General features: G+C 40.9%; 1 protein-coding gene across 1 annotated transcript; it reads left to right on the top strand.

Annotated features, from left to right (window-relative positions):
- On the top strand, positions 1-3,600 carry LOC311135359 (troponin I, fast skeletal muscle-like; the record flags this gene model as incomplete). Its single annotated transcript, XM_084169301.1, has 5 exons — positions 1-30; positions 2,496-2,621; positions 2,854-2,943; positions 3,026-3,199; positions 3,523-3,600. 5 exons carry the CDS (start codon positions 1-3, stop codon positions 3,598-3,600), a joined length of 498 nt encoding a protein of 165 aa, XP_084025427.1.
- Positions 3,601-15,313: the final 11,713 nt, after the last annotated feature.

Raw genomic sequence — 15,313 nt, 5'->3', positions numbered from 1 at the left:
ATGACATCAAGTCGCAGGCATCATCTGAAGGTAAACCAATACAATGAATTGTGATCCATTGTCTGAAACAAGCATTACAGGCACATCAATACCCAGTACTTGACTAGATTCGTTTTGGCTTTCATTAGACTGGTTTAAAAACTTTTCAACCTCTTTAATACTTTAAAGGGGAAATCTACACTTCAAATAATAACAAAGTGAACACCTCAACACTGTTTTGGTAAAAAGCTAAGGGATGGTCCCGCATGGCTTAGCTGGTAGAGCATGGCTTAGCTGGTAGAGCATGGCGCATGCAATGCCAAGGTTGTGGGTTTGATTCCCACGGGGACCAGTAAGAAAAGTACAACAATTTATGCACTTACAGTAAGTTGCTCTGGATAAGTGTGTCTGCTAAATGACTAAAGTGGAACAAAACTAGTAGACCAGTTTATCTGACCCTGTTACGGTATTAAAATGGCTTGATGCAGAAATGGCATTAGAAATGGTCAGGAACAAAGAAGAATATGACATATTACACCTGAAATAAAATGTATCTACTGGAAATGTAGCCTATCCCAACTACGATCATTTAGTTAACACATTTATTTGCAGACAATTACTTCACCAAATTATACCTACATCGAGGCTACTCTTCAGCAAAAATAAAGTTATTGAAGACCAACTTTTAATTAATGACTACATCAAAAGTAATATGGAATGCAGCAACATGCGTTATAGACAAATAAAATATCTTAAAAAACGAAGCACTTTGCATCTGTTTCTTTGGTTAAGCTAACAACTTCCAAATCATAAGAAATTACTTTCCCAGCCACATTTCTTTCCAATTCAGACATTGTTTCTTCAATAAAGTACAATATGCCACAGTAGGCCTACTGGCCTTGTAGACCTGTCAGAAAATATAAAGGTTAATCTATTGAGTGTTATTACGTTGTTCAACAAATTAAGAAATAATCTCCGCTATCCATAAAACATAGGACATGTTAGGCTACTCTTATACCAGACTAACCACGAACGCGATAAAAAATTGTTAATATAATTTGTGCAACTTCAAATAACTTTTATTAGAATACAATTTGATTCAAAATACAACACAGTCACAATTTAGTTTCGAATGTCAAATGTGTAGCCTACAGTTCAGGATATTTAATTTTCCACTTTTGATAAGAAATGTCCATATTCGATTCAGACAAGTAAAATCATTATTGGATTACATAAATTAGAAACTAAATTTTTTTTCCTACACCATGAATTTTCCATTTATACAATGTGTGGGGTAGGCCATGTTGTCATAGTAGAATGGAAATGAAATACTTGATTTCAGTTATACGGAATGATTGTTATATAGATAAATCGGCTTTAGGTACAATTGCCGGATAAAATTGTTCCGATGATAATACCCACCAGAGGGCAACGTTTTCTTGAAAATGTTTGGTTGCAATGAGGACTAAAAGCACAGAGGAAGAGGCGAAGCGAGAGGGATAATCTGTCTTCTCCAACAGCATTTTTTTCCCGATTTCTTTCGCTCACCAAGCGATGAGATCAATGAGGTCAATGAGTGTCGAATTTGGTTAACAAAAAATGCAATGGCTTATTTGCTAGGTGTGGCTTATTTGATTGAATAGAAGTTGCACAATGATTAGATTGTTAGGAGTGTACTGATATAAGTAGGACAAGTGACATCCCAGCAACACTTGAGTCATTAACCCCGCCCATTTCTAAAATGTATCTTCATAAAAGGTCATTTTAAACCTAACTTTAACCACACTGCTAACCTTATGCCTACCCCTAACCTTAAATGTTTGTTTTCATGAATCTTTACAATATAGGGCGGCAGGTAGCTTAGTGGTTAAGAGTGTTGTGCCAGTACCCGAAAGGTCGCTGGTTCTAATCCCCGAGCCGACTTGGTGAAAAATCTGTCGAGCAAGGCTGCCCTTGAGCAAGGCACTTTACCCTAATTGCTCATGTAAGTCGCTCTGGACAAGAGCATCTGCTAAATTACTAAAATGTAAATATAATAGCCAATTTCGACTTTGTGGTAACTAGTGGAAACTGTTGTACCTGTTGTTCACACACGTATCTGCCCTCTCATTGGCTAGAATGTTCCTACCTGATTGTGTCTTCTGCCTTCCATTTCTGAAGACATTTATTTTCATTAGAGCAGCCACTAGAGTATCTGGTCAATATAATGGATAATCTGTGCCAAAAGATAACCCTAACATCTGAGTTAGGGAGTGGTAAATCAGTTGCCAATGCTGGTTACAATTGAAATCAGCTGAGCGGTTGAATTCAGTGCGTATTGATGGTTTAACAAGAGATGAACTGCCGATAATCTAGTGGCCAATTTTCTTTGCAAAAGGCCCAATGGGTATATATAATTAATTTAAAAGTCTAAAACTTGATATAGCGATCAAAGATTTCCACTTTAAGTAATATTTTGTTCACCAATACTATGTTGTAGACTGGGTTTGGCCTTACTATGTTTCTTTGTTCTCCAGAGCTTGGTGCTCCAGATTGCATTTGAGCTGATTGAGGCGGAGAAAAAGGAGGCTAAGCAGGAGAAAGACAATTTCATGGCTGAGATCCCCGCCCTGGATTTGTCTGGAGATCAAGCAGCGCTGGTGGTACGATACCAGTCATTCATTCCTTTACACAAGCTTCACACATCTAGTCCAATGTTTTAGGCCTGCAGTGTACCATTGGTGGTTCTTGTAATAAGCAATGTGGATTTGTATACAAAGTACACAGACTCCAATTTCTTTACTCTAAATAACTGTTGCCTGGAGAGACTGATTCCTTCAGGAGAGGAGAGTTTGTTGTACAAATTATATGACCGACGTGATTGTGTACCAACAGGAAATGCTCAAAAAGTTGGCCCAAACCATCGACAAGGTAGATGAGGACAGATATGATGCAGAAGCAAAAGTGAAGAAGGCTGACAAAGAGGTAGATTGTATTCCATCTTTCCTCATAATGAAACATATGCCTCTGCAAATCTAATCTTTCTCCTGACTTTCTCACTTCCCAGATTGAGGACTTGAAGATGAAAGTGGTTGAGATCCAGGGCATGAAGAAGCCAGCACTGAAGAAAGTGCGTATGTCTGCTGATGCTATGCTCCAGGCTCTGCTGGGCACCAAGCACAAGGCTTCCATGGATTTCAGAGCCAACTTGAAAGAAGTGAAGAAGGAGGTCAAAGAGGAGGTGGGTATTTGTGTGGAGACCTGCAAAGCAGAAAGTACTGTGTCCCGAATGTGTTCTGAGCATTGATGGTCTCAGTGTCTCATGTGGCTCAGTTGGTAGAGCATGGCACTTGCAACGGCAGCGTTGTTGGTTTGATTCCCACGGGGGAACAGTATGAATGAAAATGTATGCACTCATTACTGTAAGTTGCTCTGGATAAGAGTGTCTGCTAAATGACTAAAATAATAAATGAAATGAAAGGATCAGTTCATATTATATCCTCAAAATGTCTTTGACATATCCTCTATATGTAACATCACAAACTTTCTGTCATTCAGGCAGCGGATGCAGTTGGTGACTGGCGCAAGAACGTTGATGAACAGGCTGGCATGGATGGCAGGAAGAAAAAGTTTCAGGGTTAAACACAGCCGTCTTTTGTCGTATTGTGGTATAGAGATGAATTTCAATGACCGTGTTGTTAGGCATCCCTGCAGGAAGAGGATCTTTGATCCGAAATGCTGTTATTTTTTGATACTGTAGCTGTTCAACACTATGGTTTTGGATCTCTTTCTCTCTCTGTCTCTTCACCATCCCCCCTCCCCCGCCAAATAAAAAAAGCTTGTGAATGTTTGTGTCATGCGTTTGCTTATATTTAGATCTGAAAATTGGACCTGTGCAGTGGCTAGATCCAATACAATAAATATAACTGGGACTTAGAGAACTCCATGGATGTAGATCAAGGCAAATTATCATATTCAAAATAAATATTGTTTGTTTGATCGTTTTTATAAAAAATAAAAAATAGAGATACAACAAACACACAACCCTGGATTGAACAACCAATTATTATTTGGTAAGTAGCCAACCTCATTTTTCATCCAGATTAGGAAATTGTTGTTGATGTAATCAGTAGTTTGTAATTTACATTTTAGTCATTTAGCAGACACTCTTATCCAGAGCAACTTACAGTTAGTGAGTGCATACATTTTCATACTGGCCCCCCGTGGGAAACAAACCCACAACCCTGGCATTGCAAGCGCCATGCTCTACCAAATGAGCTACAGGGGACTAATACTGTTCTTAACATCTGTTGTGCTATTAGTTTTAGCCAGAGCCATATACAGTACACCAATGCGGTTAACGTTCAGAGAGAGAGACACTTTTTCCTCCACAGCCTTTGCTAAGTGATAATTAACACTTCTGTGTTGTGCTGTTTATTTCTGATCGTTTTCAAAACCTATGAAGATATCCAGTGAAAGCAGATATGCAATTTGTTGACACTAAAACACAGTAAAGACTTGGATACACAATATCCCGAATGCTAATCAATAAATACATGTGTTAAATTGCTGGTCTGTTTTGGTTGTTTACAGCAGGTCATTTCATAAGGAACTGTCGGAGGCGCTCTCCTATTGTTACAGCACCAACATTTCAAGAGTAAAGTTCTATATGGGTGCTAACATGGCGTCCGTTCTAAAACCTGGCCTAACTCTCTATGTGTATGGCTCTGGTTTTAGCTCATGGAAAGTGATTGGGAAATGGTCTTGTAATATTACTATACCATATTTGTTAACACATGAATACCCTTTAATAATAATATTACTACTACTACTACTAATAATAATAACTGGTTGCACTTATATAGTAATTTTTTTAGATGCTCAAAACACATTCCTCTGTGAAGAGGCCCTACACCAACAATCTAAACTGCCCGAAAGGCACCAATGCGTCCAAATGTAGGGTATTCTGAAGATTGTTCCATAAGTGAAGTGGGAATAAACTAAAAGCAGTTTTACCAAAATCTGTACTGACGGAAGGAATTGTAAGTTAGCCATCCCTGTAAGTGGGTATGGTATCTCGTAAAGATGACCAGAGTATGTAAATATATACTGAACAAATGTTACAGTTCAAATAAGGAAACAGTCAATTGAAATAAATTCATTAGGCCCTAATCTATGGATTTTACATGACTGGAAATACAGATATGCATCTTTTGGTCACAGATACCTTAAAAAAAAGTAGGGGTGTGGATCAGAAAACCAGTCAGGATCTGGTGTGACCACCATTTGCCCCATGAAGCGTGACACATCTCCTTCGCATAGAGTTGATCAGGCTGTTGATTGTGGCCTGTGTAATGTTGTCCCACTCCTGAGCAGTGGCGATTTTAGCATGTAAATCTTGGTGGGGCAAAAAAATGTATAATACTGGGGATGCATACCAGCAAAGCCACTACACAACACAACACTAAACAATACATTAATTGGACTATAACGGTGACGAACGGTGCCCACAAACTGTTAGGGCCTACATAAAGCTGTCCCAACAGCAGAGTCCCAACAGCAGTCCCAACACCTTACCACTGTTACACATGGCTATCAGCAGAGCCTTGTCTTGCAGCGAAACAGTTCATTCAGCCTCATTTATTGCCTTTTAAAAAAACATAGCTGATATGGCTGACTTGCTTAAACAAATGTGGTTTCTATTGACAATTGAGATATACAAACTATGGCATAAGGGGACGACGAGCAGATAAGAGGCAATCCAACATTTTGATTAGGACATTAATGAGTGAACTAGGATGGATGTAGTCAATTATTTGTTCAGCACATTTGAAATGTACAGCGACAGAATTCAGAACATGGGGCGTTGTAACAGTATTGTCCGTAAGTCAGAACCGTAGGATAAATAAAGGGGGCATATAACCAGACAATGAAAGTTCTTACAATATTCGATGATGACATTTCTCGAAAACAGGCTATAGGCTATAGCCGATGTGAGTAAGACTTTTAAGCAGGTCAACATTCACAAGGCCGCAGGGCCAGACGGATTACCAGGACGTGTACTCCGAGCATGTGCTGACCAACTGGCAAGTGTCTTCACTGACATTTTCAACATGTCCCTGACTGAGTCTGTAATACCAACATGTTTCAAGCAGACCACCATAGTCCCCGTGCCCAAGAACTCTAAGATAACCTGCCTAAATGACTACCGACCCGTAGCACTGACGTCTGTAGCCATGAAGTGCTTTGAAAGACTGGTCATGGCTCACATCAACAGCATAATCCCAGAAACCCTAGACCCACTCCAATTTGCATACCGCCCCAACAGATCCACAGATGATGCAATCTCTATCGCACTCCACACTGCCCTTTCCCACCTGGACAAGAGGAACACCTACGTGAGAATGCTATTCATTGACTACAGCTCAGCATTCAACACCATAGTGCCCTCTAAGCTCATCACTAAGCTAAGGATCCTGGGACTAAACACCTCCCTCTGCAACTGGATCCTGGACTTCCTGACGGGCCGCCCCCAGGTGGTAAGGGTAGGTAACAACACATCTGCCACACTGATCCTCAACACGGGGGCCCCTCAGGGGTGCGTGCTCAGTCCCCTCCTGTACTCTCTGTTCACCCATGACTGCATGGCCAGGCACGACTCCAACACCATCATTAAGTTTGCCGACGACACAACAGTGGTAGGCCTGATCACCGACAACGATGAGACACCTTATAGGGAGGAGGTCAGAGATCTGGCCGTGTGGTGCCAGGACAACAACCTCTCCCTCAACGTGACCAAGACAAAGGAGATGATTGTGGACTACAGGAAAAAAAAGAGGACTGAGCACGCCCCCATTCTCATCGACGGGGCTGTAGTGGAACAGGTTGAGAGCTTCAAGTTCCTTGGTGTCCACATCACCAACGAACTATCATGGTCCAAACACACCAAGACAGTCGTGAAGAGGGCACGACAAAGCCTATTCCCCCTCAGGAGACTAAAAAGATTTGGCATGGGTCCTCAGATCCTCAAAAAATTCTACAGCTGCACCATCGAGAGCATCCTGACTGGTTGCATCACCGCCTGGTATGGCAACTGCTTGGCCTCTGACCGCAAGGCACTACAGAGGGTAGTGCGTACGGCCCAGTACATCACTGGGGCAAAGCTCCCTGCCATCCAGGACCTCTATACCAGGCGGTGTCAGAGGAAGGCCCTCAAAATTGTCAAAGACTCCAGTCACCCTAGTCATAGACTGTTCTCTCTGCTACCGCACGGCAAGCGGTACCGGAGTGCCAAGTCTAGGTCCAAAAGACTTCTCAACAGCTTCTACCCCCAAGCCATAAGACTCCTGAACAGCTAATCATGGCTACCCGGACTATTTGCACTGCCCCCCCACCCCATCCTTTTTACGCTGCTGCTACTCTGTTAAGTATTTATGCATAGTCACTTTAACTCTACCCACATGTACATATTACCTCAACTACCTCAACTAGCCGGTGCCCCCGCACATTGACTATGCAACGGTACCCCCCTGTATATATAGCCTCCCTACTGTCACTTTATTTTATTGTATATATAGCCTCCCTACTGTCACTTTATTTTACTTCTGCTCTTTTTTTCTCAACACTTTTTTGTTGTTGTTTTATTCTTACTTTTTTGTTTAAAATAAATGCACTGTTGGTTAAGGGCTGTAAGTAAGTATTTCACTGTAATGTCTGCACCTGTTGTATTCGGCATATGTGACCAATAAAATTTGATTTGATTTGATTTGATTTGATGTGCACCACCAAGTCAGAACAGTAGGCAAAATTATGAGGGAAAAAGGGGACCAAATTATTAGGGTGAGGCACATGAGCTACTAACAGCTTACTACACAACATACACTTAGCATTACTTTCTTAACTACAGTATACATTTCTCCCTGGCATATTACATCATTTATGCAGCAGCAAACAAGACATTTTTGGACTCAACTTGCTGTGCTCACTTGAACAGGAAGGTGGCGCGGCGGTCCTTCATCGGCCAATTTTGTCAAACTTTGTCATCAAAGTCTGTCATTTTCTGGATTTATGGTGCTTTCAAGACAACTGGGAACTCTGAAAAAAACAATGTTGAATCGTGACATTAGTGATTTTCAGGTCAGAGCTCTAGAAAGAGGCCCGAGTTCCTGACTTTCAAAAAGTATTTTCCCAGTCGGAGCTAATTTTTTTCTGAGTTCCCAGTTGTCTTGAACTCACTGAAGTCTGATATTTCCCAGTTCCAGTTGTTTTGAAAGTGGCAGATGTCATGCTGGATTGACAGCATGGCCCATGTTGAATGATTATCCTGTAAGCTTGGAAAAGAGACCCTTAAACCCAGAATTGGACCACACATCCACTCCACTGAATAGTAGGCTAGTGATTGCTTTGCCGTGCTTGCAGTTAGCCACTGATTCCTTCCAAACCACTCATTGCTGAATTTGCAATTTCCAACTTGTTGTGTAATGTTTATGTCCAATGGCCGATGAGCACCTATACGTTTTATCTATAATTTCTCTTCATAATTTCTCTTTATATGACAAGTATTGAAAAGGATTTGCCAGTAGATTGTCGACTTGATTAATGATGATGACTGCTAGCTTGATAGCTAAGATTTTTAAAGTATGATGTTGACATGATCAGTCCAATCAAAGCTACTGTAGATATGACGTGATTTGACGTCATTTTATCTGTGGCCAATGACCTTGAGCCTACTTGGATGGGCACATCTAATCTAACTCTATGACAGCACCCAAGGGGCTTGACTTTTTTTGCTCTCCCCATAGATTCTGTGGTGACGTAGTGTCCCCATGAGTGACAGAACACTGAGCCAATCACGGCGCAACTAGAGAACATTACAAACCCCTGCACTCCGTATTTTCCGCTGACTGCCCCACCACCACAGAAAGCACTGAGCTAGGCTGAAACACCTGTATTTTGGAGCTGCCTTACGCAAGAATGCAAAAAAAGACCATATATATTATTAACTCAATTATTTATTCATGTTTTACATTGTTTGCAAACTTATATGTGACACGTATTTAAGTCAAAATAACATGCAAAACAGGCAACAACAAAAAATAAAATAAAAAATAGATACAGTACCAGTTAAAAGTTTGGACACACCTACTCATTCAAGGGTTTTTCTTTATTGTTTACTATTTTCTACATTGTAGAATAATAGTGAAGACTTCAAAACTATGAAACAACACATATGGAATCATGTAGTAACCAAAAAAAGTGGTAAACAAATCAAAATATATTTTACATTTGAGATTCTTCAAATAGCCACCCTTTGCCTTGATGACAGCTTTGCACACTCTTGGCATTCTCTCAACCAGCTATATGAGGTAATCACCTGGAATGCATTTAAATTAACAGGTGTGCCTTCTTAATAGTTAATTTGTGGAATTTATTTCCTTCTTAATGCGTTTGAGCCCATCAGTTGTGTTGGGACAAGGTAGGGGGGATATACAGAACATTTGGTAAAATGTTCGGCTATTTCAGCCACACTCGTTGCTGACAGGTGTATAACATCGAGCACACAGTTATGCAATCTCCATAGACAAACATTGGCCTTAATGGTCTTCCTGAAGAGCTCAGTGACTTTCAACGTGGCACCGTCATAGAATGCCACCTCACAAGTTAGTTCGTCAAATGTGTGCCCTGCTAGAGCTGCCTCGGTCAACTGTAAGTGCTGTTATTGTGAAGTGGAAACGTCTAGCAGCAACAACGGCTCAGCAGCGAAGTGGTAGGCCACACAAGCTCACAGAATGGGACCGCCGAGTGATGAAGCGTGTAACGTATAAAAATCCTCTGTTGAAATACTCACTACCGAGTTCCAAACTGCCTCTGGAAGCAGCGTCAGCACAAGAACTGTTCGTCGGGAGCTTCATGAAATGGGTTTCCATGGCCAAACAGCCACACACAAGTCTAAGATCACCATACGCAATGCCAGGCATCGGCTAGAGTGGTGTAAAGCTCGCCGCCATTGGACTCTGGAGCAGTGGAAATGCGTTCTCTGGAGTGATGAATCACACTTCACCATCTGGCAGTCCAACGGATGAATCTGGGTTTGGCGAATGCCAGGAGAACGCTACATGCCCCAACGCATATTGCCAACTGTACAGTTTGATGGCGGAGGAAGAATGGTCTGGGGATGTTTTTCATGGTTCGGGCTAGGCCCCTTAGTTCCAGTGAAGGGAAATCTTAATGCTACAGCATACAATGACATTCTAGACAGTTCTGTGCTTCCAACTTTGTGGGAACAGTTTGGGGAAGGCCCTTTCCTGGTTCAGCATGACAATGCCCCCATGCACAAAGAGAGGTCCATACAGAAATGGTTTGTCTAGATCGTTGTGGAAGAACTTGATTGGTCTATACAGAGCCCTGACCTCAACCCCATCGAACACCTTTTGGGATGAATTGGAACGCTGACTGCGAGCCAGGCCAAATCGCCAAACATCAGTACCCGACCTCACACATGCTCTTGTGGCTGAATGGAAGCAAGTCCCCTCATCAATGTTCCAACATCTAACGGAAAGACTTCCCAGAAGAGTGGAGGCTGTTACAGCAGCAAAGGGGGGACCAACTCCATATTAATACCCATGATTTTGGAATGAGATGTTCGACGAGCAGGTGTTCACATACTTTTGGTCATGTGGTGTATATTTAGATCTGGAAATTGGACCTGTGCAGTGGATGGATCCAATCCAATAAATATAACTGACTCAATTGTGGATTTTGATGTGTGCTTTTGGGTCATTGTCTTGCTGTCAGATCCACATGTGGCCTCCTGGCAGAGGCAACCAGGTTTTTGGCAAAAATGTATTGGTTCTTGATAGAGTTCATGATGCTTTTAACCTTAACCACAGACCCAGGACCAGTGGAAGCAAAATAGCCCCATAACATAAAAAATCCACCACCATATTTTACAGTAGGTATTAGGTTATTTTCTGCATATGCATCCATCTTTCAACGCCAAACCCACCACTGGTGTGCATGGCCAAAGACCTCTATTGTCGTCTTATCTGTCCATAGCACCTGGTTCCAATCCAAGTGCCAATGCCCTTTAGCAAACTCCAGGCGTTTACATTTGTTGGTTTCTCTCATAAAAATAGGTTTTTATGGCAACCCTTGGCATGGAGATTATAGTTTTGGACACTTGTTGACCCCAAGATGCGACCAAGTTCTGTAATTCTCCAACTGTGGCCCTTTTTTCTTTGCCTCCGAACCATCTTCCTCACTGTGTGTGGAGACAAGATACACTTAGGTCCCCTATTAGGCAAGTTGTAAATGTCTTAACTTTTGCCCTAATAGTGGTAAGTGGTATATTTGGATTTTCATTTGGGGTTTTTGTACCCTTTGCCTGATTTATGAAAGTCAACAAACATTTGTCTCTTTTCATTTGTGAGCTCTTTGCCTTTTACCATGGTGATGGATGACAAAGGGATTTTACATGCGCGTTACCTCATTTTTATACCCCAGTGAAACAGGAAGCCATGGAAGGCCACAATGCAGTTCCTGAAGCTGAAATTACCTTAAAAGAGTAGAATGTTAATGAAGATTTTATTTTGTTTGATTTTATTTATAAGAATCTTTAGGGGTGCCAATAATTTTGACAACTATCTTTTAAGAAAAAAAAAAGTATAATATTTTTCTCTGTGCAATTGCATTAGTATAAAATAATATAATTTTCTAATTTTTTGGAGCATACAATGGAGCTCTGTATTTTATGTATTTTATACAGTCTATATCTATATCAATGGTGCCAATAATTTTGCAGGTGACTGTACATGCACATGTATTGGGCAGACTTTACTGGATAAACATATACAGTATAATATTTACCCACAAATATTATCAGTTGAACACACAGATTTACTCAGATGTGCCCATCTGAGCACCTAACCAACCACTCACGCTCAATATTTGAATGCTTTGCATGTTCAGTTTCGATATCAAACCTCCAGGCAGCCAGCTCCTCCCACTGGCATAGCGATACCTTAGCAGTCCATCTATGGTCACGATGGCCTGTATTTAATGGCCCTCCTCAGCTCCCTGGTCCAGCAGTTAAACCTGGGCCATGCATCTTAGGTTACCTCCAAGGAGCTCAAATGCAGTCCCGAGACTGGAGGACTGGCTAAGTATATCCCCTGACCCTGCTTCAGAATGCAAGAGGATGCCGCAGTGCTATATTTGGAGCATCTGACTCCACCAAGACACATCATATATAAAAGACACGATATTCAGGAGACTCCTTGGAGGAGATTTACTGTCAGTGGTCTCTTGGGACTTACTTAGGGGGGAACGTAATTGGCTTTTTATGCACTTTTCTTTCTAAGTGTATTCTGACCTTGAACTTAAAAGGAGAAGTTTCCTTTTTTACAACCAAATCTCTATTTTTTATGTAAATGGCATGTTATAGAAGGGTCCAGACACCTTTTTTGTGATTTCACATGTTTTTGAGAAACTTAACCCAAATAGAAAATCACTTCCTCATCCTCTTTGTGTAGTATGGGGGCCTTGAAGAAACATGAACAAAGGCTGCAAAAACACCCTAAAACGTCCTTTTAGAAACTGCAAAGTTCTTAGTATAGTGATGCAGGTCTTTAGACATTGTACACATGAAATTGAGTCATGGGGGCATAGTAACTAAAGGCTGCCTCTTCATACCTCTTGGGATAGTTAAAAGGTTAGTGCCAGAGGACCTGAGGGACATACTGGGTACATAATGTCTGACATGTATTGGGGTGCACAATCGTGGATTGATTTAAAAACCAATAGAATCATTTTTAAATTAATTCTAAAACTCACAGGCAGCCAGTGCAGAGGCCTTAAAACCGGTGTAATGTGAGCTCTCCGTCTTGCTGCAGCATTCTGTATGTTTTGCAGTTGACCAATTGCTTTCTTGGGTAGACCATACCGGAGAGCATTACAGTAGTCAAGCCTGCTTGTAATAAAAGCATGGATGAGTCTCTCTGTATCAGCCTGAGAGAAATATCTGCACAATGTTCCTCAGGTGGTAAAGAGCTATTTTGGTCACATTCCTAATGTGTGATTCAAAATTGGGTTCAGAATCTAAAATAACACCTATGTTTTTTACCTGGTGATTTATCTTTATTGCCCATTAATTAAAATGTGAGACTAGATTCTCTCTCTATACTCTGGCTCCAACAATAAGTACCTTGGTCTTGTCTTGATTTAGCTGGAAGAAGTTGTGAGCCATCCAAGTATTTAAATCCCTAATACAGTCTAATAATTTATCTGTGGTGTCACACCCTGATCTGTTTCACCTGTCTTCGTGATTGTCTCCACCCCCCTCCAGGTGTCGCCCATCTTCCCCATTATCCCCAGTGTATTTATACCTGTGATCTCTGTTGCCAGTTCATTTTGTTTCGTCAAGCCTACCAGCGGTTTTCCCCTTGCGCCTGTCTTTTTCAAGTTTCCTAAGTCTGAATCTGCCCCTTGGTGAAGAGTTGTAGTCTGGTGGCCGTGGTTTAAAATGGCCTTGGTTCAACTCTAGTAGGGATATTCCTTAAACTCTACGGGATCGGTGTCCCGTATACGGGACGGTTGAGCTAACGTGCACTAATATCATTAGCATGACTGTTGTAAGTAACAGCAAACTTCCAGGACATAGACATGTCTTATATGGGTAGAAAGCTTAAATTCTTGTTAATCTAACTGCACTGTCCAATTTACAGTATTTACAGTGAACAAATACAATGCTATTGTTTGAGGAGAGTGCACAACAAAAAACTTATCACAGCAACTGGTTTGATACATTCACCTCTGAAGGTAAATAATGTACTTACATTCAGTAATCTTGCTCTGATTTGTCATTCTTAGGGTCCCAGAGATAAAATGTAGCATAGTTTTGTTTGATAAAATCAATTTTTATATTCAAATGTAGGAACTGGGTTCTACAGTTTGAACGCCTGCTGTCTCTGACTCTGACATGATCCATCATGTATGACATTCCTGGGAGTGTGTAAACTTACATTTTGTATTACCATATTTTTTTTATATGTTCTCTATAAAATGGTTCAATTGACCAATTCGGCACATTTGGGCAGACTTGGTACAAAGATAGTCCGGTATTGCAATGCTTCACTGGATCAATCTGAAACTTTGCACATACACTGCTGCCATCTCGTGGCCAAAATCTAAATTGCGCCTAAACTGCAATATTATATTGTGGCCTTTCTCTTGCATTTCAAAGACGATAATATATATATATATATTGAAAACGCATGTTGTTTTGTTTGTATTATCTTTCACCAGATCTAATGTGTTATATTCTCCTACATGAATTTTACATTTCCACAAACTTCAAAGTGGTTCCTTTCAAATGGTATCAAGAATATGCATATCCTTGCTCAGGTCCTGAGCTACAGGCAGTTAGGCAAAAATTGAAAAAAATTGTCCGATCCATAAGAGGTTAACGTAGGTACATTGATCATCATTTGGCTAATGATCCTCTGTCTCCACCCCTAAATGGAGGGTGTTTTTGTTATTATTTGAGAGGGGCAAAAGGAGAAATTGGGTGGAGGGCTGCTTATTTAACCTTTATAAGTTAAGAACAAATTCATATTTACAATGACGGCCTGGTTGTTATTCAGATAATTAAGACACTTTTAATGTTACGACTTGGTTGTAGACAGACACCATCCAGAAATAAGAAAATACATTTATAGATGGAAAATGCTCACATTTGGTAGTCATATCGCCCTTACTGCCATATCCAGTCTGCAGCCAAGCATGTGTTGATATTCTGTCAGTGATGTCATGACTCTGTGTTCTGGCTTATTTCAAACCCATGTGCATATGAAAGAACACGGACGAAAAAACAGCTGGTGGTCAGTCAGCCGTAGAAACAAAACCAGCATTCACAAGGTAGTATTTATTGCTGTAGGTGCAATGACAGCCTTTAAAATAACCCCTATTTTTTGGTCCCATGTGGCTCAGTTGGTAGAGCATGGCGCTTGCAATGCCAGGGTTGTGGGTTCGATTCCCACATGGGACCAGTACGAAAATGTATGTGCTCACTACTGTAAGTTGCTCTGGATAAGACCATCTGCTAAACGACTAAATTGTAACACAATAAAATGCATGAGGAGAATTTAGACCAACAATCCTTTCTTGATCAACACAGATGTAGACCAGATATACAGAATCAAGTCAACATATGGAAACAAGTCCTGTAAAGCAAAGACAAAATCAGACACTTTTGCTGGCTTGTACAGTATAGTTGGCAGAGATTCGGGGTTGACCGTGTGTCCGTTTTCTTTCTCTTTATTCAGAAAGAACTGACCAATAGGGCCTTTTCTTTTATTTA

This window comes from Coregonus lavaretus (genome assembly GCF_964263955.1).
Source record: "Coregonus lavaretus genome assembly, chromosome: 9".
NCBI classification, from domain to species: Eukaryota; Metazoa; Chordata; class Actinopteri; order Salmoniformes; family Salmonidae; genus Coregonus; species Coregonus lavaretus.
Note: the sequence above shows the minus strand (reverse complement) of the source record. Positions and strands in the feature narration are given on the sequence as shown.